This window comes from Brachyistius frenatus, unplaced genomic scaffold (genome assembly GCF_029030835.1).
Source record: "Brachyistius frenatus isolate BFR_SWC_R1_liver_20210118 unplaced genomic scaffold, ASM2903083v1 Contig_12, whole genome shotgun sequence".
NCBI classification, from domain to species: Eukaryota; Metazoa; Chordata; class Actinopteri; family Embiotocidae; genus Brachyistius; species Brachyistius frenatus.
In genome coordinates, this window is record NW_027210611.1 from 4,642,545 (window position 1) to 4,667,284 (window position 24,740).

The 24,740-nt window shown below is 41.0% G+C and overlaps 2 protein-coding genes across 2 annotated transcripts; both read right to left on the reverse strand.

Annotated features, from left to right (window-relative positions):
* Positions 1–8,353, reverse strand: e2f5 (E2F transcription factor 5). The gene is made up of 8 exons (XM_069692360.1): positions 8,130–8,353; positions 6,509–6,618; positions 6,148–6,299; positions 5,452–5,570; positions 4,398–4,722; positions 1,903–2,058; positions 1,554–1,592; positions 1–836 (listed from the first exon to the last, which is right to left on the reverse strand). The coding sequence occupies exons 1-8, from the start codon at positions 8,256–8,258 to the stop codon at positions 760–762; spliced, it is 1,107 nt and encodes a 368-aa protein (XP_069548461.1). The 5' UTR covers positions 8,259–8,353; the 3' UTR covers positions 1–759.
* Positions 8,354–8,700: 347 nt separating this feature from the next.
* On the reverse strand, positions 8,701–22,822 carry lrrcc1 (leucine rich repeat and coiled-coil centrosomal protein 1). The gene is made up of 20 exons (XM_069692361.1): positions 22,690–22,822; positions 22,482–22,584; positions 21,677–21,882; positions 21,456–21,521; positions 21,187–21,354; positions 19,719–19,885; positions 18,488–18,685; positions 17,631–17,818; positions 16,745–16,919; positions 15,686–15,834; positions 14,405–14,609; positions 13,945–14,084; positions 13,048–13,249; positions 12,223–12,408; positions 11,737–11,911; positions 11,255–11,418; positions 10,840–11,048; positions 10,437–10,574; positions 9,650–9,785; positions 8,701–9,130 (listed from the first exon to the last, which is right to left on the reverse strand). Exons 2-20 carry the CDS (start codon positions 22,538–22,540, stop codon positions 9,020–9,022), a joined length of 3,042 nt encoding a protein of 1,013 aa, XP_069548462.1. The 5' UTR covers positions 22,541–22,584; positions 22,690–22,822; the 3' UTR covers positions 8,701–9,019.
* Positions 22,823–24,740: the final 1,918 nt, after the last annotated feature.

A 24,740-nucleotide genomic window follows, 5' to 3' on the forward strand; every position in this document is an offset into this window, starting at 1 on the left:
TAAAATGGCAGTGTCACAATAATTTAGAAAAGAAAACTTTCTGGCATTTTCACAAGAACAAGGTAACAAAACGTTGCCAAAACATTCACTCATTAAATACTAAATATTTGTTGAAATATAACTATGAAATTAGTTAGGTAGGATGATGCTTTTCAAGGCAAAGAAAGTTATTTGCTTGCATACCCAATAACTAGATCATCAACCGCGTGTTGAAATTTAAAACAAGGAGCCAATACTGATTTGTTCCAACTGAAGCGGAACACTGTCGCAGTCCCAGAAGTAAAGCAGTCGGCTGCACGTCTCCGGTTTTCCACTGGATGTGGAAAAAAAAAAAAAAAAAAAAATGCAAAGATACATAGACACAAAAGTGCAGCAGGAGGCTGGAGCATTTGTCTTGGCTTACGTCCACTGAGGCACCTCCGTAATCTTGAACCCGGCAGATATTTACCTACTCAACCACGGAAGTCTCTATGGAGACATAATGACTCGCGGCTACGTAAACACCTTATGGCAAATTAATTCAGGTACTTTGTTTTGTTGGCAAGAGAGGGGAGTGTCGTAAACTGATTGTGTGGGAGGTCCGGTGAATGATGTAGAGCTTTTCTTTTAACATGAAAATGACATGTATACGTATATGGCTGCGCAATTATAATAAAACGGGGGGGGGGGGGTGAGGCATCTTTGAAGTGTCTTTAAAGAGAAGCAAAAAAAAAAAAAAAAAAAAAAGTGCTTCTCAGGAAGTGTGCTGCAGATTCACCGTCAGTAATTGAGGATCTGCACGTCAAACAGGTCGCACACTCCCTCGTTGTCGTCCAAGTTAAAGCTGTAGTCTATGCCTGCATGTGGAGAGGAATCGGCGTCAATACTGGAAAAACGTATCGGCAAATACGCGGCTCCAACAAGGCCAATCATCAATTCACCACTTTGTACCAGATTCCATGGCGACCGAGACACTGGTTGTTATGATATTTAAGTCGACGTCAAACACGGCATCCAGAAGGAGAACTTTGGTGCCGACATCGGGTCGTCATCAGCACTTTTGTTTGTGACTGAAAAAAAACAAAAAAATCCTATTCCCATCATCGTCAGCTAAATTTAGTCTGACAAGTGTTAGCGTGCTAACGCGCTGAGCTACGATTGTGACTACGGTAAAACACTACACCTGCTAAATATCAACACGTTAGCAGCGACCTCGTGTTGCGTCCTGAGCGCACCAATGTTAGCATTTGGCTCAAAGCGCAGCGTCGTGGAGCGGCTGACGTGGCTTTTACTCTTGTTGATTAATACGTTTGCAAATGAACTGGAACGCCCCCGGAGATGTTGTCCGCGCTGACCTGCGGCGGTCGACCTTCTCGCCTCGCCGTGGTGACCTGGTGACATCGCTGTCGGATGCGGTTTACCGGCGCGCGAGAGAGCACGTCTCGGGCCGAAGCCGTCAGTGACGCATCAGCCTTGGAACTTGCGCAGCTTTTTAGCCGGGTGTGTTTTACATTTGGGAATTGACGCGGACACAGTTTATGAACTTTGTTAATGCAGGTTTTTATGATACTTACCATCAGTATACATGAGCTCGTCAATCAGGTCAACAGCTCCTACAAGGAAAATAAGAACATGTTTCTCATTCACTGTGTAGTTTATACATTTACTGTTATAGGCCATGTAACGTCGGGTCATAACCACTTAAATGTATACCTCAATATCTAGACATAATTCAGCCGTTCTCTCCTGCCGCTCTATAATCATACGGGAAGCAAAACTCTGAATAAAAGCCAGGCTTAGATCTTAAATCAGAACTGAAACAAATGTGAAGCAGACATTAAAATGCCCGCGGGCTCCACTGCCGGATGCAGCAGCAGAATGAACTGTGCTCAGTCTCGCCGTGTTCGCGTCGCTGGCCCTCACCCTCTCTGTCGTCCTTCACGTGGTCTCCGGCCGCGCTGAGCTTCAGCAGGCTGCTCACGTCCAGCATAGACTGGAAATCTGGGCCCGCCAGGTCCATCTGCTGCTGCTGCTGCTGCTGCTGCTGCTCCAACGCCGCTGCCGACTGACCGTGGCACTCTGCAGAGAGCACGGGAGGTGAGGTGAGAACACGAAGCTGCACAGTCCAGAGTTCAGTTATCAGGAACAAGAAGAAGCTGCAGAAGGTCGGCTGTGGTAACAAAAGGTTTGGAGGTTGGGAAATGCACCCGTCGACCTCAGGTGACAGCGTTAGTTCGAGGACAACGCGGATACCACCCTTCATATTTGTCTGGTAAGCAGAAAGTCGCAGCTGGTTAGCTTAGCTGAGCATAAAGACTTTCAGGAGGTCACGGCGTTTGGAAATAGTCCCAGACAAAAGAAAATAAAAAAAATAAAAATAAACCCTGATGCAATCTCATGCAAAGCCAATATGCCTCGTCATCGTTTCCAATTCTGTGCTACAGTAAACTCATTCAGTAAATGTTTTGTTGCTATTGTAGTAATTCCTCTTTTTTTTGTTTCCTTGAAGGAAGGGCTGACCGAGTTTCACTTTGATAATATCACGCTGTGCTCCATCTACGCATGCAGCTAGTGGAACACTTGACTCATCCTTTTCGCACAAGCTACACCCAGATGTGGAAGTGGTTTGTTTTCTCACGGAAGTCTCCGACAATCTGTTTAATCTGTTGAAATGACAAAATGTTGGAACAGACTCAAACGTGGTCTTGATACATGGTGTCGTATTTTCCACAGCGTCCATAGAAGTGTTGCTGGGTTTTTTTTTCCGCATCATTTATATTAAACTAGATACCAATTCTTGTTCTGGCGTTGGTCAAAAATTTCTATCCACAAATGCTTCCTGAACAGAAAAACTACTTCCACAAAACAAATGCTGAGATCAAACCACAGACTGTAATGCATCAATTTCTTGATATACACTTTTACAGACAAGAAACTGATGCTTTTTTTTTTTTTTTTTTTTTTTAAAGTTAAGTTTAAAGGATTTAGGGGGATCTATTGGGAAAAAAAAATGGAACATGATATTAATGAATTATGTTTAATCACTGTAAACTAAGAATAATCTACATAGGGAGTATTTTCCTTTTCATGGAGAGTGACATGTTTCTCAGAAGAGACAAAAACTGGATTTTTTTTTTCTTCTTTATATATAGCGCCGGGTGTTGGGTGGGACTGTAATGTTTGAACAAAATGAACAAATACAGTGAATTTCTATACAAGACCAATAGGCTTGTTCCAGTGGGATTTGACACACAAGTTTACAGCTGCATGATTTCTCATTTAACTGACACACCCAAGTTATCAGTATCAGTTTGGCTTATTTAAATCCTAACAGCCTAACAGCCAACTTGCTGAGACAAGTGCGATTACGCCTGCCAGAGCGCTTTTATTTTTGTTTTCAAGAAATATTAGAACCACATAGTTTTATCGGTGCAAGTGGTGAACACTTTTAAACTTTTCCTGTTGTTGCATGTCAAGACGCTGTGGCATGTGATATTTCTGAGTCAGCTGCCGAACTGAAACCTTTCTTAAAGGAAAACTCAGCCAACTTCACATGACATATTTCATAATGCCAGTGGTTGCATATTGTTTTTACTGGGCATTTTATTTCCTTGGTTATGGTGTCTTAAATGAAATCACTTTTTGCCTGAAGGTGTTCAACCTCATCATCTACCCTTGGTGTTGGCAAAAGCTTTGTCTGTCACTTTAATGCATTACAGCTCAATAACCAGGAGATCCTTCGATATTTAGAAGCTCTACAAGAAGTTTGAACTTCAAACAAGAACAGCAGTAAATTCAGTGTGAGCCCTGGGCGTGGATAGTTCAATTATATAAACAGTTTAATCTTATAACATCATCAGTCGAATCATGATTGAGCAATCATCCTGCACACCAGAGCTTTAAATAGTTCAAAACAAACATTGCAGATGTTTGCAAGAATGCACAGAATACGACGAATTATGGTCAGCAACACTGACTGTAAACGTAACTTTGGTTGGCACAAGAAAATCCCACGAGCCCTTGACAACAGGTGTAACAGGAACGGGAGGGAGAATTCAGTTTATGCCAACTTCAGGTCGTACTGCGGGAAACTGATTATTGTACCAGTGTTTAACTGAAATAAACACTGAGTATGTCAACATCCATGTCGTAATTATGAATAGAAAAATCGAATTTTATCAGAAAAGCACCACTATATCTGATTTGGCACTAAAAAGTGACGGCTAAAGCTGGCAAACAGGGATGTTTTATATCCACCAAGATCTATTGTTAAAGGCAATTAAATGCATAAACTCAATAGATGACCCCTATCCCTGTATCTTTAAGTGTTAAACAAAATACAAAATAAAATAAAAGTATTTGGTGGTTTTCAAGAGGAACCTTGGAAGTATTAAAATCCCCAAAGCCCCTGTCATTACCCATCTGCACGTCAGGCGGGGTAGACGAAGGCGTCAGCACTTCATCGTGTTCTGGCAGCACCACCTGCTGGTCTGAGCAGAAAGAGTCCTGGCTGCAGTAGGAGCTGGTGGTATTGGAAGTGGAGCACACGGACAGCGAAAGAGGGAATCTCTGCAGGCTGGCGGGGGTGCTGGGAGGAGTCGGCACCGGACAGATGTCGTCGGTGGGCGGGACAGGAAAGACCACGGGGACTGTAGAGTCCGAATCCCTGTTGATGAGCATGACCTGGATGGGAGCCGAGTAGCTGCGCAGGTTCACCTGGTACTTCTTCTGACCTCTCTGACCCTGAGGAACAGCAGCATAAATAAATAAACGCCGTTTATTCTCAAAGCAGCTGTAATCGGGTTGATATTCACAACAGGTCACACGACTACGAGTATGTGAGAGGAGAGGAAATGAAAACACAATCGTGCGGTTTCCGTCAACTCTACCGAGCGTTTTAGCTTCTTCCTGCACAATGTTTTGGTTTTACAGGCACATTTTACATTTGCGACTCTTAGAACGTCATTTTTCTAGGTGGAACAGGCAGCCATGTTCGGCGTTACAAAAGGCTTTACAAACCAACGGTAAACAAATAGACCAATAGCCAATAGAAATAGTGAATACTGGACATGTTTATGAATCTAAGCAAAAATACACCGCTTGTAAAGTGTCTCAGGGAAGGAATCCTAAACAGTTATCCCATGGAGTTGAAATAATAATCCCGTGCGGTCTTGTCCTTCGAACATTAGCATTCGGATGTTGTGATTTGGGACCGTTTAAATCAAATTGAAATAAATGTTATACTTCAAAAGATTGTCTCTATAATAAGTGCAGTGCGCTGCTACACAATTAGTGTCAATATGTTGATTCTCCATTTACAGTTAGAATTTACAGTCTGCAAATTATAGCCTGTTTCTATACCACGGAGAAAGGAATAAATATAAGAAGTGTTTCCTAAGCTTACTGGTGAATGTTACTATAAGTGCAGAGCAGAACAAAATTCGACATATCCAAATTGCTGACTCAAAATACCATTTCAGGCAGCGGCACCTCCAGCTGAGTTCCAGCAGGAGCCACGACAGCAAGAAGTGTGTCTCCGCTGAAAGCGCTGCACACGTCTTCATGAGTCACAAATTTATAGGTGGAGAAGTGTTAAGGAAACGGGATTACTGTTGGGAGGAAAATGGAGACAATAAACTGGAAAAACCAGACTTGAGAGCTTTGTGCAAGTCTGGATTAGCCTGCCTGTGATTTAATTGACTGACAATAGCAATTATATTTATAATCCTCCCTTTATAACATTTTCTCTGTTCAATAAGCAAACGGTGTTAAAAGGATCAAGTAGAGATTTCTTCCCTCTGAAATGAGTAAATGGGCGCCAGGAGGACAAGAATTACAAACTGTCAAGGGAGGCCGTACAAAAAACACAATATTACATTATACTGAAGAGATATCAAATGTAAAGTCTCGGAAACAGAAGCTTTATACAAGTTAACCGATTTGTGGTTATTTTAGAGATTGGATTAAAGGTGTGGCAGATTTGAAATCATTTTAACATAAAATGTTCAATCAAAATGAACATTTCTACTCAATATTATAGAAAAGATTGAGTGAAAAAAAGAGATACACAAAAACGGGCCCTTAAGGGATTGAACAAAAATTTAAGGATCCTAAAATAAGTAAAAAGCAAAACACCTGCAGGTGTTGTGAAAGGATATGTGTTGGTGACGGGATCGTGGTTGAGGTGTTTGATGTTCACCTCCAGCCAGGCCTTCTGGTTGTCCAGCTCTTTCTCTTGGGCCTCGAGCTCAGAGATTTGGGCCTTTAAAATTTTTACCTGCTCCAGCACCTCCTCAGTTTGGTTGCCTGTGTTCTCCCCCCTAGACACCAAGACCATGTAGGGGCAGAGAATCAATCAAATGCTTTTGTATTTTTTTCCCCATTACTAGCGCTCTATTTCTGTCAAAGAGTGCATTTCTTTTTATATTCATCGAGCTGATGAAGGGTAAATTAAGGAAGACATTACTTCACATACATTTTTACAGATACTGGGGCCAATTAAAATTGTCGGTAAGAAACTTCTTCAAACCTCCACTGGATTACATTCTTGTTTTTCTTCTCGATCAGCCCCACACCCTCCAGTACATTGGTGATGTCGTATATCCTCCTCTTCTGCTTCACTGCCAAGCTCTCTGCAGCCTGTTAATACAGACAGACATCTCTGTTAAGGGTCTTAGTCGGAAGGAGCTTACGATGACAAGATACAGATACTTTTAACAGACATTACCAACAGGTTTCTGTAGCAAGCAGTGGATGAGGTAGAAAAAGAGAGACTCGGGCAAAGCCATCAAATGAAGGATTTGGCAAATTAAGCTGCAAATCAAACTCCTTGGCAGAAGACGACAGTTATACAATAGGAGAGGAGGAGGGAGGAGGGAAAGGGACTGAAGAACCTGCTGTGTAAACATTACCCAGCTTTGGCGCGCAAGAAGAGAGGGAAAACTATCAATGATGAAAAAAAAAAAGGTACATTTGTAGAAATAAAAGAAATTCGGGTATGTCTGGATAACATATCTAAACACTAAAGGCTGCTTGAATGATTGATGATGAGTCTTTGACAAGCGCTGAGGCGTGAGGTGGTCTACCTATTTAGTCAAAATGTCCAGACCTGGGTGGTTGCTGATAGCAGAAAGTCACAGAAGAACTGAATAAGAAAAAAAAAAAAAAACATGTATATGTGTTGGTACATCTTATGATGAGTTAATAGTTTCCAGTGCAGTAGTCAGGATCCCAGAGGGAGTTACAAAATAACCCTGATGGTTTGCAAAAACAATACGAGGACAAGCAGGGAGAAAAAGAAGCCTTTTCTCCTTCCAGGCAGGTATACCTCTAAATGTTTTAAGTTTTGTAAATTACTGAATAATTATGTCTATTCCAGTCACTTAAAGCAAAAAATGAAAACAATATATCCCTGCCTCCTGGTCAAAAACACATATGCCAATAGTGTCATTTGGTCACAAGAAGATATTGTTTTATTTGGGAGGGTCATTATCCAAAAAGGCTGGTGGTCACTGTGGTGGACAGACAGACAGACTGGTGTCAAACTGGGAAGAACGGCTTCAGGGAATCATCACTGGTCATTAAAAGGAGGTTCAAGGAGTCTGCATCAAAACTTAGAATAGTTTATTTTTACTGATATTTAATTAGGAGTGGGTTAGTTTTACAAGAGAAATATAGCCTATGTAGTCATACACTCGTTTGCAATTAACTAAACATTTAGCTTTCTTAATGGCCTGCCACACATATTAAAGGTTCTTTCGTTAGGTCTACAGCAGCAGTCCAGAAGTAGCATTTGTGAGACAACGCACAGAATAAGCTGGTTTGTTTGCCATTAACCATTTGACAGCAAACCGGTAGATCCAAACATTATTTAAAAAAATAATAATAATACATTTAAAAAAAAAAAAAAAAGAAGAAGTTAAATCCTGTTCTGGGAGTGACTGGTTCAACAGATGAAGAGGGTCGGGTAATGGCGGCTTGCTCGACCACCTGTTAAATAAATCGATGCACCTGACTGGCTCCATTTGTGACTGACAAGCCCTTTGTTCACATCTGTTGCGTAGACGGCGGAACTACGAAATTTTGATCCAACGCTCCCCAAAACAACCTACAAACACAAACACCGAGCTCCCTCCTTCCGTTTCACTGACCACTTTCAAATCCAGGACGCCATCCTTAGCTTCTTGTAGCAGACTGACAAACTTCATCGTGAGGAGACCCAAACTTTTCTCGCGGCGACTCGGTGTCGAACAAACGGTCTCCGTCCTCTCAAACTCCATCTTCTCTCTATAAAACAAACTAGTACCTATTTTTTTTTTACTCAGCCGCCTGCGTTTAACTACAAATAACGACCATTTATTTCCGTTAACAGATAATGTCTGTTACCTCAACGGGACGACAGCGGTACCTGCAGGCTTTTTAAATGAACGTACGTTACGTTAGGTTAGTTGCCACGGCAACCCTTGACCCGCTCGTGCCCGTGGTCGCACCCCCCTCCCCCTCCCCCTGCTGAAGAAACCACGCCTCACCCCGAATTGGACTCCGCCCATTCCTAGGACGGTCAGGCCATGACCCGTCCTACTTTGCCTGTGATTGGTTAATTCTCGTTGACTTCGTTAGTTGGATTTATTCATCTTTAACATAGTGAGTTATAAATGGTTAATGTAATCCAATCAGAGGCACAAAAAAATAAATAAAATAAAATAAAATAAAAAAGTGGCTGGTGCCTTCACCATCCTAGGAATAAAACATTTGAGAGATCACATCAGCAAATTGTGGTTCCTCGTAAACTTAGGTCAATCTGTCCGAACTCTATGCACATAGTTTAGCCTTTTTTTTTGATCGAAAGAACCATAAACACTTCACATAATATGTTCCTCCGACCCTGTGTCCTAATGTAATGTTATCGACAAATACAAATATGCTCCAGAGAGAATTTATTTAGATAATTCACATTACACTGGAATCCAAAATATATTAAAAAAATAAAATAGTATTTAAAAAATAAAACATTGTCCAGTGTCATTCTATAGTTCATGTGTTAGAAGTCTTTTAATACACTGGTGAGACGTTTCATTTTGTCTTCCATGATTCGCTTGTCAGTTTCCGTCTCTTCCAGGAGCTGACGCATCTCCTCCTCAACTTCAAATACCTGAGAAGAAAGAATCACCAAACTCAGCAGCAGGAAACATAAGAAAACATTTTTTTAAGTGAAATGCATAATGTATACATTTAATAAGTCATTAAATTGAAGCATTTTCGTGACTGAATGTTATGTCGGGTGAAATGGAGTCCAAACTATAAAACATCAACTGCGGATCTCCATTAGTTTATTATTTTCTCCAGAATTTCAAGGACTACTGGAAGAAAATGATCTGCTCTGTGAAGAATGTGAAACTTTTAGTGACTGAATCTTCCCTATTATTAATAATGAATTATAAATCCAACACCGAAGTAAGCAACACAAACCTCGCAGGACATGTTTGCGTGGCTGTCTGTCCTTTATTATGATCACTTTTAACCCATTTTAAACTCCTCCCCTTTTTGAAAGTCAGGAAGGGAAACATTGCTCGTGTTCACATCTCCCTTTCGTGAACAAACTGGCACACAGCAGCTCTTAAGTCCTCCCAACTTGGAGGGGAACCATCTCTGTAAAAAGTGCTCATTTTACCTTCTGATTAGCTTGCTCTATCTTTTTTAGTTTTTCATTAGCCAGTCGAAGCAGCTCCGCTTGATGTGTAGCCTGAACAGACTCCAGTTGTCGGCGAAAAGCATCGTCCACACAGTGTAACTTCTCCACTGCAGCTCTGCAGGACAGACAATCACAAATAAAGCATATGAAGTGACGTGCGACACTTTGAATCCTGTCCAACCTGACTCGGGAAAAATCTGCATTTTAGAGTGTGGTCTAAACAAAAATATAGAGCATTAACACAGGAATTGCAGACCTGTAGTAGTATTTCATTTAAAATCACATCACCCACCTGCTTTTGTTTCAAGAGAAACATCCCTAAAATAACTTAATTATACTTAAAAAGCCTAATTGTTATATAAACCCCCAGACTTTTTAAGGAATGTAACATTACAATTAGAGGAGGGACTTTTTTTCAAAAACGATTACCTAAATTATTCAAAAGTTTCACTGAGGGAAATTTGGTCTTACTTTAAGCCGCAGGAGGAAAAGCAATTAATCATCTTTCCTGACTAAGAAAATAACTGTTCTCCTCCAGGATTTAGTGCAGCTGCACAGCAGGCAAAGATAGGGCCACCATCTTTCCACCTTTCAAACATGTAAAACAACTGATGATATTAGAACAAACAACACCACTATGGGACCAAAAAAAAAAAAAAAAAAGTATTTTGATTAATGTGCTCCATAAGTGGGGGGAAAAAAGCATCGCTTAAGTGCAGGCCCAGAACGACAGATGGGAAATTTCCTTATTGATGCTGTTGCTTACTTGTGTGCTTCTGTTGCTTTATCTCTGTCTTCCAGCAGCAAGCGCTCCTTGGTATCAAAGTTCTCCTTCATTCGCTTCACTTGGCTCTCCAGCCGAGTGAGCAGCTCTGCCTTCTCCTGCCACCTCTTACTGGAATCACTACAACAGAAAACACAACGCCTTCAGAGACTACTTATAACATTAATATTTGATTGTCAGCAGTAGCAGCAGTCACGGCCATAATGATAATCTGGGTCACGTTTTAACCTAAAATAAAAACATTACCGTAACATTATATTGCAATGATTCATTGATTATAATGCACTTTCAACTTTATCCCACTTCATCAACATCAACACATCCAACCACCCCACAGCCGATTTTTTTTTTTCTGTGTAAAGCATATTTATATTTTGACACTTACCTGTACACTCTCCTGACCTCCTCGAGCTCCGCCTCCTTGTCTTCCAGCAACTGTTTCAGCTCGTCCTTGCGCAGACTCAGATGTTCCAGTCGCTCCTTCAGCTCAGCCTGCTGGACTGTTTCCTCCTCCTGTTGCTGCTGGAGCCTCTTCTGGGCCTGAACCGCCTCCTCCTTCAGTCTACGGATGTGATCGTCACGCTCCTGCAGGGACTGCACGGCAGGAAGGAGGAGAAGGATGAAGAGGGATTGTCTCAATGTGTCTCGAGATAATCGCAGGCTGATACACAAACTCACATAAGCATGCATTTCAATGTACAGAATAAAATGCACATATATGAAGGTAAAAAAAAATGAATAAGTTAGGATTTAAAGTTTTACTAATAACAGTAAAAGTAAATTATTAGTAATTATATTACCTCTTTGAGTCTGCGAATGGTCTCTGTCTGGTCATCCATAATTTTGGTTTTGATTTTAAGAGCATCATTATCCCTCTCGTTCTGTTTCTTCTGACTCTCCAGCTCGGTGCTCAGCATCTCTATTCTGGCCTCCAAACGTCCACGATCTTGAGATAAAGACGCTCCTGGTAAAGAGAAATAAATGAGCCCAGCTCTTCCTGGCAGTGTAAGAGTGTGTATCTCCCAAATAAACACTAGATGGTAGGCTTTACTTGATACAAATGAAATACAATGTCAGCACATACAGTATTAAGCCTCCTTCATACCATCTCTGTAATAGAATTTCCAAAATGCTAGGAGTGACTCAGGTCAATGCTTTGCAGATGGACTCGAATGAGGATCTTAGTGTTCGCCAATAAATAACTAAAACTGCCTATCAGAGTCTCCCGTGCACTTTAAGGCTGACACAGTTCAGGACAAGTGTCCTCCTGGATGTTTCCCACCTTGCTGAGCGAGCTCCTGACCCCAGATCCTCCTCTCAGCCCTGAGGCCGTCTATCACCGACTCCTGAGCTGTGAGCTGAGATAGCAGGCGCGACTTGTCTTTCTTGAGCAACTCGAGCTGCAGGCCGAGACGCCGGTCCTGCCCGACCTCTGCTTCCAAGGAGTGCACACGGCTCTGGCAGAGGGACAGACAGACGGACAGTATTAATGATCAATGGCCATCTGTCATGGCTGGCAGATGGAGAGGCAGCTGGACCATTCAGTATTCATAATGCCTTAAAAGTAGTCGGTCTCCTCCGGGCTCAGGGTGGACAATTTTTTTTTTTTTTTTTTAAAGGTAGTAACTGATGCCTCTCTGAATATCTTGTATAAAATGTGATATTTCAAACCTGATCAAACAATTTTGGCTTTGAATTTACTTGAAGTGCAAAAAAAAAAAAAATTCCCCCCACATCTCTCTCACACTTTTACTGTAGTGCTTCACACCTTTAGATCAGTGACAGCGTCTCTCTTGGCTTTGATGAGCTCAGAGATGCGGTTCTTCTGTTCTTTGACCATGGCTGTGAGCTCCTGCACCAGAGAGCCTGATTTCTTCTCCCTCTGCTGGGACTGGGTGAGGGTCGCCTTGAGCTCCGTCAGCTCTGCATCCATCTGATCACACACCTCCTTCACCTGCAGAAGAAGAAAAGCGAGGATGTGGAACTGAATATCAATAAGAAATCTAGGAGTTAAGCAGAGGGAAGGACTTTGGTCCAAGCATTACCTGACTTGACAATTTCATCAATCAATGTCAACTTTGATGTCTGACTGAAGAGGTTTTAGAGTCATGGGTTTACAGAAAGCAATTCTTTAAAGATGTAGATGGCAATCTGTACTTCAGTGAGACTTTTCTCCAAGGTCAAAAGTTTGCGTGATTTAAAGGACAAAATTACGCAAGTGGAAGCAATCAAGAATAAGATTAAATTTCGTGCAGAGGCTGAATGCAATCTGTAACCATAATGAGAAAGTATGAACTGATTCAAACCCAATCCTTCTGTAAAGCTTTCTTCCTGTGGCAATCACAGACTACTTGTCCGGAGTCAAATGATCCTAATTCAATCTCAGCTTTTACCATCAGGCTGGAAAAAAAAAAAAAAAAAAATCCACGAGTTTATCCAGATTGGGGTCAATTCCAGTTCAATCATTTTACTTTCTACCACACAAAGTAATCAATTATCAGCTGGACTGTGAACAAGATTTAGTGTAAAACTCAGGACAATATTACAGTGATTACATGCCATCTGTATGGCAGGTGTCCATCTTTTAACAGACCTCGGAGAAGCGAGCAGCCTCGATGGTGAGCGCCATGCGGAACTCGTCCTCCAGAGCAGCGTACTGTTTCCTGCCCTCTGCCAGTTTCTCCTGCAGCTCGGCCTCCCGGTGGCCGTGTCTCTCTGCCACTGACACGACTTCCTTCGCCACTGCCTCACGGAAATCTGGCCCGCCAGGTTGTAACCGCAACTCCAGCTGCTTTCTGTGGAAGGAATGAGGATGAGACATTGACGTGGTTAAATGGCTGCTGTGTCCTTAACAGAAATAAGATGGTCCACATGTTGCAATATTAAGTGAAATAACAAGATTCCAACTGCATATTTAAAATAAACTCAAAACAGTAACTTGACAGTTCACCAAACAGGAAAAGTGTTTAGATTATATAATTTGCATCCAGTATTTAAATTGGATGAAAAGTGCTAGATGAATTTTGCTACTATCAAAATTACTCTACAATTATTAAGTATTAGAATCCCTGGAAACTTGGCTTCAAATCAATTATAAACGGTTATTCATGACTAAATTAGCAATGCAGAATATTTGGGAAAACATTTTACTTATAATTCATTAAAGATTTAAACTCAACAACATATAGCTAATAGAGACAATTTGCCTCATCAGGACTGTGTTTTATTTAATAACCCTACAAGTTAGCTGTTAACACATTGCAATTCAAATATCTCTAAATACAGATTGGAAAACAGAAATACAAGTCATCAGCGTTTTCTAGCTGCCCCCAAACCACTTCAAACCAGTCAGAAAAGAAGAGATAAAAACATATAAATACAAATACAATAGTATTTTGTAGAAAATATTGTGTCTGTGTAAAACCTTTAAAAAGGTTGATAATAAGAGAGATTTCTTCCAGTGATTCACAGTAAAACCCTTTAGGTATACCTGTGCTCTTGTTCCCTGGATGCCAGCAGTTCATGCAGCTGTTGCAGTTTGTCTTTGTGCTGGCGTACTGAGGCTCTCTGGATGTCCAGCTCCCTCCTCAGAGCTGCTGCCTTGTTCTCCAGCTCCTGTTGCCGCTTCATCTGAGGAAGGTCAGCACATGTTTTGTAGCTGCCTGTCAAGAGGTGAACGACCCTCTCTGCTGAACCCTTTTAGCTCTCTGAATTTACTCACTCTGTGGGCTGAATCAGTGAACTAGCTCACTAGTTTAATCAAAAACGAAAGTGATTAGGGTAGTTCAGCGGTAGGTAACAGGGTGCACCAGAAGCAGCCTGACAGACAACTGTATGACTCTGAATAAACCTGTTTTGTTAGCAGGAGAAGTGATGAGCATCACCAGGCTGAACACCCACAATCTTCATCCAAGTGATGTTTTCTCAGGGAAATAAACAGGGATCGGTACCTCTTCAGCCTGCTGGCAAGCCCTGAGTGCCTCTCCATGGGAGAAGCTTTCCTCCAGTCTGCACAGTGCAGTCTTGTGTTGTTCTTCACTGTTGCGGGCGTGCTCCAGCTGCCGGTTTACGGACTGACACCTCCCCTCCAGCTCCTCAACACGAGCCTGCAGCTCAGAGCGCCCCGATCGCTCCTTCAGCAATATTTCTTTCAGTCTGGATGGGGAGAAAAATACGATAAGGGGGTGCAAGAGCAGCAGTGGTAATACCCTGAATTTCTTATTTTTTTACTGCAAATAGAAACTAGTATGGGAGACCACTATCAATTTAGTAATGCCCTTGGTTGTCCTCGTCCAGTGTTAAATATGTGATAGCCTGTGAAATTGAAGAACTCCACCATTATAGCATAGTCAAAATCTTATCTCAGGGGACAGAAAATGGAAGTGGGAATGGAAATAGCAGCCTGGTGGAAGGAAAGAAACAAGCTGCACACAGTGAAACTCAGAAACCCCAAAACTGTAGAACCACATCATGCACAGTAGTTCCCTTTCTAAATCTGACTTGATGAGTCACTTTTCTGTAATCTGTCTGCTGATGAGCGTAGACGTCAACAGTAACAGCCCTGTTCAGTGTCATTAGAAACTGGCAGTTAAGATTGATTCGTGTAATACTGCTGACATATGCGTGTCACCAGGATTCTAATTACAACCATAATGCAGATTTATCTAAGCGGGATGTGATGCAAACAAGGACAGAGAACAAGATAGTCCCACCTGGCTCTCTGCTTTCTGTACAGTGCAGAAGCAAAATAGCCTTGTGTAGGGACATAGACAGGAATATTTAATTATGCATAATTATAGCCTCTGGGATATAAATATAAAGGTATATAATCAGAGTGGGTGTGTAGGGTAATGATCTTAATATTTAATTGCTTTATCATCACAGACAACTGCATGTAGACTAGAAGGTTTTGGGGTAATGGAGCCCAGATGTGTGCTTAATTTCACAAGAGGCTATGGCGCAATGATAGTGAGGATTTTTAATGGTGGGATGGATACTCATTGTTCCAGAAGGAGACAGGCAGTAAGCCTTGGTCCCAAGAGAGCCAATAGAAAAAAGATGAAGAGGCTCGAAACAAATGAGGTTCCATTATGCAGTTGACAATTAGAATCCACAGAGACGAGTTCCATTATCCTTTTTTTCAGCTTGATTTCTGCTTCAGAGCTGCTGCACTGATTCCCGTGATGTCTGTGTGCACATTGCAGACATGTCAATCTGTGCTTCCCTCTCACCTGTCTGTGGTGTGCAGGGCCATGCTCTGAAGGTCTTTTTCCTCGCTGACCTTTGTGTGCAGGCCCTTCAGCTCCTCCGTTAGCTTCCTTGCAGCTTGTTCTGCCTTCCAGCGTCGCTCCCGTTCCTGGTCGCGCTCCTCCACTATTGTCTGAGCGGCACACACACATGAAAGCATAAACGCACAGCGAGTAAAACCAAAGACAGACAAACATGTGGCATTATTTTTGCTTCAAGCTGAAAAGTGAATTTCTATTTACAACAGGTTTTTTTTTGTGTGAATTTGTATTCAATAATTCTCACATTGTACGGGTATGAACAATGAAACCACACTAAACATTTCAAAAGTTTTGACGAGTAAGTAAGTGCCTGTAAAGAATACAGGGGAATTCCACCAGTTTTACACGTGTTACAACTACATGCGTACACATTTTGGGTGGCTTGAGAATAACAAAGTCTTATAAACTCCCTCAAATAAAGCTTGTGCAGACACTCGCTGCTAGCACTAGCATAAAACACCAGATTTTCTTTTGCATGCCGTCAGTAATCAAAATGCATTGTGGGTAATGTAGGCAACCAAGCTTTGAAGATGAGAAGAAAAACGTGGCCAAATATTTTGGGGCAGCTTGCCGTCATTGATTCAACAATGAATTCTGAATCATATTAAAGAGTGCCCGAAGATACTGTGAGGCCATTGGTTCAAAAGGTAAAGCTGAACTGTAAGTTGACTTTACTGCAGGATAATGATCTTAAATTCATGAGCAAACCCACCAAGGAATGGCTCAAAAGAAGAAATGGAAGGTTATGGAACAGAGTAGTCAAGAAAAAAAAAAAAGCCCAGATATAGATTTTTACATTTTGTTTTATCAAATTCAAAATGCTGATATTGTAGTTAAGTGATATCTATTATTCAATACCTGCATATTTTTGTTTAGAGATGTCGGTGCAAATGCACTACATTACTCCCTTCTTGTATGAGGACAAAACCTTTTTTACGTTACATTCACTCAGTAAAAATAGAAGGTGCTATTCAGTGTGCAGGTGACCTATCCATCATGTACCCTGTAGGTTTCTTCCTCCTCAGTCGACTTGGCTTTCACTTCGCCTGAGGCCTTGGCCGCCCTCAAAGGTCCCTTCCTTGTTAGCCCTGCTGCCTCTACACCTCCCGTGCTGCCAGCCTTCCGCCTGGGCCCCGCGGCAGACTTTGAAGTCCGTTGTTTATGATTCTCCTGATCGCTGCACATAAAACAAATCACAGGTATTGAACGAGCTGTAAAATTGATTCTAAACATCCTTCCGGCCAAATAAAGGTCGAAGCAGATGACTTACTCACTTTTGTAGATAAGCAAAAGTTTGAACAACTTTGAATAAAAATTAAGTGTTTTAAAATCACCTTGCTTTTTGATGAGGACGGTTGTGAGCCTACTTAAGTTAAATTACATGTCATCAGCAGCTGATGAAGTAAGATGAGGGGGTAGACCACAGAAGCACGGTCGTTAATCATGGGAGTGAGGTGACTGTTGTAATTTCTACCCGAGGAGGAGTTTATAACATCGCCCTGAGAAGAAAATTTATCACCTCCTTTCAGCTGAGGTAAAAGGATTTCCTGTATCATCAAGACATGTGGTGACAGTAACAAAATGGAAATATCCCCTGCTGCTTTTGTGTTTGATTATTATTAAGACAGACTTTGTCAATAAATTTAACAATTCTGTCAGCTGACTTTGGCAAGTGTATAGATGGGATTATCATTACATAAAGGTACACTCCTTGATCTCGTTGCTAGTGTCCCCTTGTGCATCAACAAAGACTTCTGGGGAATTTTTGTCTGAGTCGAGGTGACAGTTAGCTACTATATTATACTATAAGATAATCCTTTATTAGTCCCGCAGTGGGGAAATTTACAACTGAATCATGTTTTTTGTGCAGAATAACCTGTCCGATCACCTGCTCTTGGTCTCCTTGGTGGTCGTCCTCGATGTTACGCTGTTCCGATGTTTGGGAATCCTCGTGCGCCTCCTATTTTCCTTCCCACTGTCACACTCGCTTTCTGACGTGCGGTCCGTGTCCCTCTTGGCTTTCCGTACCATCACCACAGAGCGGGCAGAGCTACCGGATTTATCACCTGCAGGGGCCTGCGGGGTCATTTTTACGTGAGAAATCAATATTTTAGTAAAATAGCTTAATGAAACATACGGTCTATCTGATTGAGTTCCAGTACTGTGCAAAGGGTTTAGGGACCCGAAAGTGAGGACTTGAGTAGTTTTTAATCATCAACTAATTTCATGCAAAGTGCAGTGAACAGGAAAAACTAAATCAAATGAACATTTGGTGCGAGTACCCTTTGACATCAAAACAGCACCAGCTCCCCTGGGTGCCCTTGCTCACAGTTTTTCAAGGTACTTGGCAGGAGGGTTGCGCCATCCTCTTGGAGAACTTGCCACAGTTCCTGTGTGGACATGTGGCCTGTCTGCTTCAGCCTCTTCATGTAATCCCAGACGGACTGTATGATGTTGAGGTCACAGCTCGGTGGAGGCTACACCATCTGTAGCACCACTAGGTACTCTTTTTGTTGCTGGAAATAGTTCTTCATGATTCTGGCTGATGGTATTACGTGATGGATTCTAAACATTTCACAGACTAAAACTGTTACACAGCAGTGTAAGTGGTACAAGCCTGGATACAGCCTAAATATGACAAGTCGGTCACCTGCTGTGTTCCAATCAATCAATCAATCAACACAATCAGCGCAAAATTCTTCTTATCTAATGAGTTAATGGCTTTGAGCAGTGTTAAATATGCACCTGCTGGATGAGCTGGGACACCTGGTGCTCCAGTTTCCGGATGCGCTGTTCATTAACGGGGTCTGCTGGATCAGTGGAACGAGCCGCCTGATCTGGTTGTGCGGATGGATCTGTGACTGCTTCAGAGGCGAACCGCTGACGGAACTGGGTCAGCAGCTGGTCAATGCGGGGTGTGGTGAGAGCGCCATCACCTCTAACCTGCAATGGAAGCGTAAACTGTATTCTTTCCATTTGACTGAGAACGTGGTCTTATGTTTACTGCGAGTGTGATAGAATTACATGACATTTCCAGGGCTATCATGAACTCAGGAAAAGACACACTTCCTTCAGTTTAGAAAAGCTGCACAGAGACAAATAATAGTGCTTCCAGTGCAGTTGGTCTTGCTAATGAGAAAAACAGATGGAAGCAGCCATCTGGTGCTCTGAATGTGTAAAGTAACTTAATGGTAAAGAGATCAGATTCCCAAACTTTCACTATCTGTGTATAAATCCACCAAATTACACAATAGTCCAGCAATTTCATGATGACTCAGAATATGATACTTTACAACAACTACTTGGCTCAATGAGCATTACTGCAATCTCAAAGCAAAATGGTCCTACATCATTAAGTCTTCTAAACATTATACTTATTCAGTAATATAACACAGACCTTCTTCTGTTAGCACCTCAGCACAGTGAGAGGACAGGTGCTGCTGTGGAACATCCCACTTTTTAATTCCGGATAATTAATGTGTGTGTGACATTTCTAAATATAAAGATGAGAAAATCAGTTTCGGATTTTGTTATATTCTTGTACAAAAGGCTAAGTCTGCTATCAATTGGAGACCTATATTCTTTTGTATTAGGAAGTCTCTTAAGTATTAAAAAAGCACTGCAGTGTAATTTTAATATTTTGTCTAAGGTTTAGACATGGAGTCTGCTTTCAACTTGGCAAAATTCCTGTTTGGTAATATTCACCATGCCCTTTGATATCTTACAAAACAAATTTCAATCTCAAACGCTGCTTGTCACGAACTCAAAAGTCAAAACACCTTTTGTTAGGAATGTAAATGTTTTAAAAGTCAAGCTTCGTTTCCTATTACACTGTCCTACATATGAATGTTGTAAATTAAATACATCTCGCGAGACTTCCTGGTTAAGTAAATGTGAATTCAATACTGTATATTTAAATTGATAACATGAGAATTACATTTGAAATTATTAATAGTCGTATGGCATCAAAAATTACCACTTCATTGTGACTTGTATCGGAGGAGAGCAGGAGGTCCACATAGTCCTCCAGTCCAGGGATATCGCAGGGACTGCCTAAACCTGGAGGCGATGGATTTCCGAGGAGGTCCAGCCCATCCAGTATAGAGATCTGTGGCAGCGACTGCATAACAATCTCCCTGTAAGCTGCAGTGAGACGGGAACACGCGCATTAGATAAACCTGGGCAGATTGGAACTGTCCGAGAGTCCATGAACACCGTTATTCAGTATTGTCTTATCAATGGTTAATCAGGCGTTATGGTGGTTAAAATCAAATGGTTATGTGGTAATGAATAACCTCTTATGCACTACTGATGCTGCCTTCTTAATGGGAAGCGAGTACCACATATCTACACATACTGACGGTGTGGGTTGTACGAGTGCGTTATGTACTGTAGGCCCTCCTGGGTTGAAAGGGTTGAAGAGAGACACTTTTAACAACGAATGCAGTTAATCATGAACAAAGAGATATAGATAATGGGTACTATTATTATTATAACTGCTGTCAATCCAATTAACAAAGAGGCGCGAACGTAAGATGCACAGAGTGATAAATAGACTGCAGCTGTTACTGCTAATGGCTGTCATTTTAATTATGACTGACTTTTACTGGGCTTTCGTCATGGACTAGTGAGGGTTATGAGTCCGTTATTTAGTGAAATCAAAAAAATATCCTCTGCATTAGTGAGTGACTCATCAAAAAAAAAAAAAAAGAGAGAAGGAACCTGCTGTTTATGGCCGATAGTGTGGATTATCATCACCACAGTTTTAAATCTCTTATGGAAAATGTTCTGTATTTGGACAAAATACCAGACAACAATGTTTGCTTTTGGCTAATGCAGCCGATTACATACTGACAAATGAGGGTATTTCACCATTTTGATTGTCCTGCATAATCAATAATGCAGTCCTAGTTGCAATACTGCTGTCAATAATCCAATACACCCAGAGTTGTTAATGAATTACACCCACATGTTAAACATGATGAAAAATACACTGATACATCATTGCCCACCTGAAAGGACCTGAAACATTTGAGTTCAGAGGGCAACCTTATGTCAGATGACACCATTTAAAATGTACTTATTGCATCATATTTTCTGTGCTTTGTGCTGTATTGCAAAATCCCACCCTGTATATCAGCTATAACCATCAAATAAAGGCAAAATACCAAAAAGTAGTCTTAGATTTGACGACTGCCAGAGAAAGGAGAGCTGCCGGTGATATCATGACATCTCTGGGTAAATTAGTCAGGCCGCTTTTAATGCTCACATGTGAATAAATAAGCCATTTTTGCATTAATGAGAATAAAAGGCCAGTTTATCATTTACTGGATTATCCCAAAAAAAACATTACCACGATTGTTATTATTAATATGATGATGATATATAGAACAGTGTACCATTTAATGATGTTTACACACCCACGGTAATGTTTCTTGTCCTACCTGGTGACCTACAGACAGGGTTGTCTATGCCATCCTGGTTTAAAGTGACATCTCTTAAACACTGTAATCCGAGCAGGCACTGCAGGAGGTGATCGATGCTGTCCAGGTGGTTGCTATGGAGACTGAGGTGCTTCAGTTTGTAGTCCGGGCCATGAAGATACAAGAAGCCTAATGAGGACATGACAAATCAGCATCATTGAAGTATCCATCACTTGTTGTTCTCCTTCGAGGGCAGAAAAAGAAAACTGTGCAGGCAGTATTTGACTCACCGGTAAGGTCATTTATCTGATTGTAGGACAAGTTTAATCTCGTTAGGTTCACAAGGCCATTCAGTCCTGAGGTAAAAGGAGAGAGGACATTAACAACGGAGTGATTTTTACAGCTCATAGAGCAGTGACAGCAACATCAGAGTAAACAGTAGATCCAGTAATAAAGAATTCTTATTTGGAAAATATGTATTATTTCAGTATGATGGTGACTAAAGACTCACCTTCAACCTTGGTGATTAAGTTGCAGGATAAATTTAAAGTCCTCAGGGAAGAGAGGGAACTTAAACCCTCAATCTTAGAAATGCAATTGGAGGAAAGGTCTAAGTGCCGCAGGTGCCAAGCTGAGGTCAGGCCCTCGATCCTCGGGATGTGATTGCAGTGCAGATTAAGTGATGTTACAGTGGGACTCAGGGGAATATCTAGCAAACTAGACAGATGGCAATAAGGTCAGATTCACAGCAGAATGTAACATTTAGTACCCACAATTGTTTTTCTCTGCAGGAAAATTTGCACCAAATAATGATTATTTTATTACGGATAACTCCACTGATTAGTTTATTAATTGATTGATTGATTGATTGATTGATTGTTTAGTCTACAACAAGTCACATGTGAAAAATGTCCATCAAATGTTCTGAAAGCTCAAGAGGACATCTTCAAATATCTTATTATGTCCAAAAGTCCAACATTTTGTGATACAACATCACAGGTTATAAACTTAATGTGGACGTCAACTGGAAGAATTTCAATCAAAAAAGTGATTTTTCTCTCTTTGGAAAAATTGATCTAAATCCTAAAAATACTCTGGAAAAAAAGGAAAACTCCACAAGACTATTTGACTAGGAGTGTTTGTGACATTTTGTGTTACTTCACCACGTTAATGTGTAATCTAAGTTAGAAACCAGTGAGTCCCCCCCCCCCAAATATATATAAATGTAAAGTTTTATCCAACTTAGGTACAAGTTTTAAGTAAAGGTCAAACAAAGTTTAGAAGAAGAAAAAAAAGAGTTGTTTAGGTGACGTTACCTTGTTATATTCCTGTCAATAAGACTCAGCTCCTTGTTTCCCATAACGTCGACATACATCTGCGTGCGGCGTCTGTCTAACCGGTAAACATGAAGTCTGCTAACTAACAAAACAAAGTCACATGAGACCTAAACTCAGAAAAAAAAAAAAAAAAAATAAACTTGCAGAAAATCTGCGAAAACATCCCCTAAACCGTCAGCCGAGTTACCTAGCAGCGTAGCCAAAGTTTAGCTACCATCGCTCGACGTCAAAGGAGGCAAGTTCATTACAAGCCGTCCACAAAGGACTGCGATGACTTGTACAACTGCCAAAAAGGTCGGTAACACTTCGTTTTCTAATTTCCAAAGCGACATGTTTTGAGTTCGTTACCATGTTTTGTCGGCTAGTTGAACTCGCCGCTTCTGGCGTCACACTTCCTGTTCACGTGACGTCGGTAGCGGCAACATCCGGGAACTCTTTATTTAGTCCGCCCACCAAAGGAAGCGAGCAGAGGCATTGTCAGCGAAATTTATTTTTTAATACTGCAAGCAGCTTCTTTCCTTTTTCTTTTTTTTTTTTTTTTTTTACCGTGTAGATCATTTGAAACTAGTTTATTAACTGTTTGTTGGTGTGCTGTTGCATTTTGGTTTTCCATTAAAGGGTCAGGCCCCTCTTAAAGTTCACACTATAAGTCTGAGGGGGCAGACATGATTAATGGAGTAGGAAATAAATTGCTCTTTAAATTGCTTTTTAACTCAAGGATTAAACAGCAGTTCCAATAAAAAAAAATTAAAAAAAATTAGAAAGAGAATAACTCTTTGATGGTTAAACATCTTAAAATGGATGAAAGCCCCATACTGCTTGGACATTCCTTAAAGGTTGGGAGGTTTAGCACAACAATGCTTTATAAACTTATAAGATTTATTATGAAATCTTCATCTTCATGGACTTCTTTTCCATGTAGGCTTAAAATTTAGTTTTCAAAGTTAATTATCTGCCCTTAGTTTGGCTTTTCCTCTCATTTTTGCCACTTATTTTTACTACTGAATACGTTTAAACTAGTTTGTCAGCACTTAAAGTAAAAGTCGGTATCATGTAATCAATGAAGAGGGGTTGCAAGTACACATTGGTTGATTTTAAGTGGTCGCTAACTAAAACTAGTGGTCAGCCCCAACTGGAAAAGGCATCTCTGAAAACAGCATGTATACATTTGTCCCACTTCACAAATATTTTTTACACTTGAAAGTCATGCAAATTTATAAATGTGTGACAAATTTCATCCACTGTGGATCCACATCCACACAATTGTGTGTAATAGGGATCCATGAGAGTCAGTGAAATATATCAACTATGACCATGTAAAAAAATAAAACAACATAAAGCTGATAATAGTGTTATAAATGAATGCCTTTTTAATGCTTGATTTGCCTAAGATATATTTCATAAAACTTCCTACATTAGCGCTGTCTTTGTCTTACAGGACTGTGAAACAATGCTTGCTGTGAGCGGTGTATCCTTGTTCAACAATGGATAATCTCAGACTGACCCCTATTATACTCATAATTCCTCCAGCAGCTCTGCAGGCCAGTGATTGATTCAGTTCATCACACACTGAGCATTGTCCATATTAGAGGAGCTGCATGACAGATCATTGTACTCACTGGCTGCTAGCCAGCAATGATAGAACCAATTATACCTGCAACCCAGCCAATGGCCCTTCTTAACCTGTGAAAATGATGATCTGGTGCTAATGAAGTGAGTGAATTAGAAATGCCATCTGTTGCTGCCTCGCCAACACATCTCTCATAGGCTGTATAGCTTTCAAGGGCATTGTATTAAAAAAAAAAAAATAGCAGATAAATACTCTCATGGCCAATTAGGGAACAGAACTAATGTACAGGAATGCTATAATTAAACTTGAGTGGAAAATTTGTCCATTTAGCATCATTCTGTGCCTTGCTACTCCCATCAGTTTTGAAAATGGTATGAGGGTGAACGGAAAAGTTACATACTGTAGAAAAATAACTTCAGGCTGAGTCAGGCATAACTTTATGCAAGGTTAATAACAAGAGCCCTCAGTCATGCCACTGACTCTGTGATGCTTTGAGCAAAATGCTAACATGCTAACGATGCCATCAGGTGAGTTGGTCTGCATGCTTTTTGCTACACTCAACATAAAAGAACAGTTGTGGCTGATGGGAATGTTTTATGTGAAGTGTTGCAGATATTTGGTCACAAACATGAGCGATGGACAAATTTAAATTATAATTATCCGGTTGG

What these genes read in the sequence shown, in the direction of transcription:
- lrrcc1 (XM_069692361.1), bottom strand. Translation starts at nt 22,540, where the DNA reads ATGTATGTCGACGTTATGGGAAACAAGGAGCTGAGTCTTATTGACAGG. An exon ending in ATTGACAGGAATATAACAAG is followed by an intron (nt 21,883 to 22,481) that starts GTAACGTCACCT and finishes CCATCTGTCTAG; the next exon opens with TTTGCTAGATATTCCCCTGA. An exon ending in ATACAAGTCACAATGAAGTG is followed by an intron (nt 18,686 to 19,718) that starts GTAATTTTTGAT and finishes CTTCCATTGCAG; the next exon opens with GTTAGAGGTGATGGCGCTCT.
- e2f5 (XM_069692360.1), bottom strand. Translation starts at nt 8,258, where the DNA reads ATGGAGTTTGAGAGGACGGAGACCGTTTGTTCGACACCGAGTCGCCGC. An exon ending in AGGTGCCGCTGCCTGAAATG is followed by an intron (nt 4,723 to 5,451) that starts GTATTTTGAGTC and finishes GCTGTTCCTCAG; the next exon opens with GGTCAGAGAGGTCAGAAGAA. An exon ending in CCCGCCTGACGTGCAGATGG is followed by an intron (nt 2,059 to 4,397) that starts GTAATGACAGGG and finishes TGCTCTCTGCAG; the next exon opens with AGTGCCACGGTCAGTCGGCA.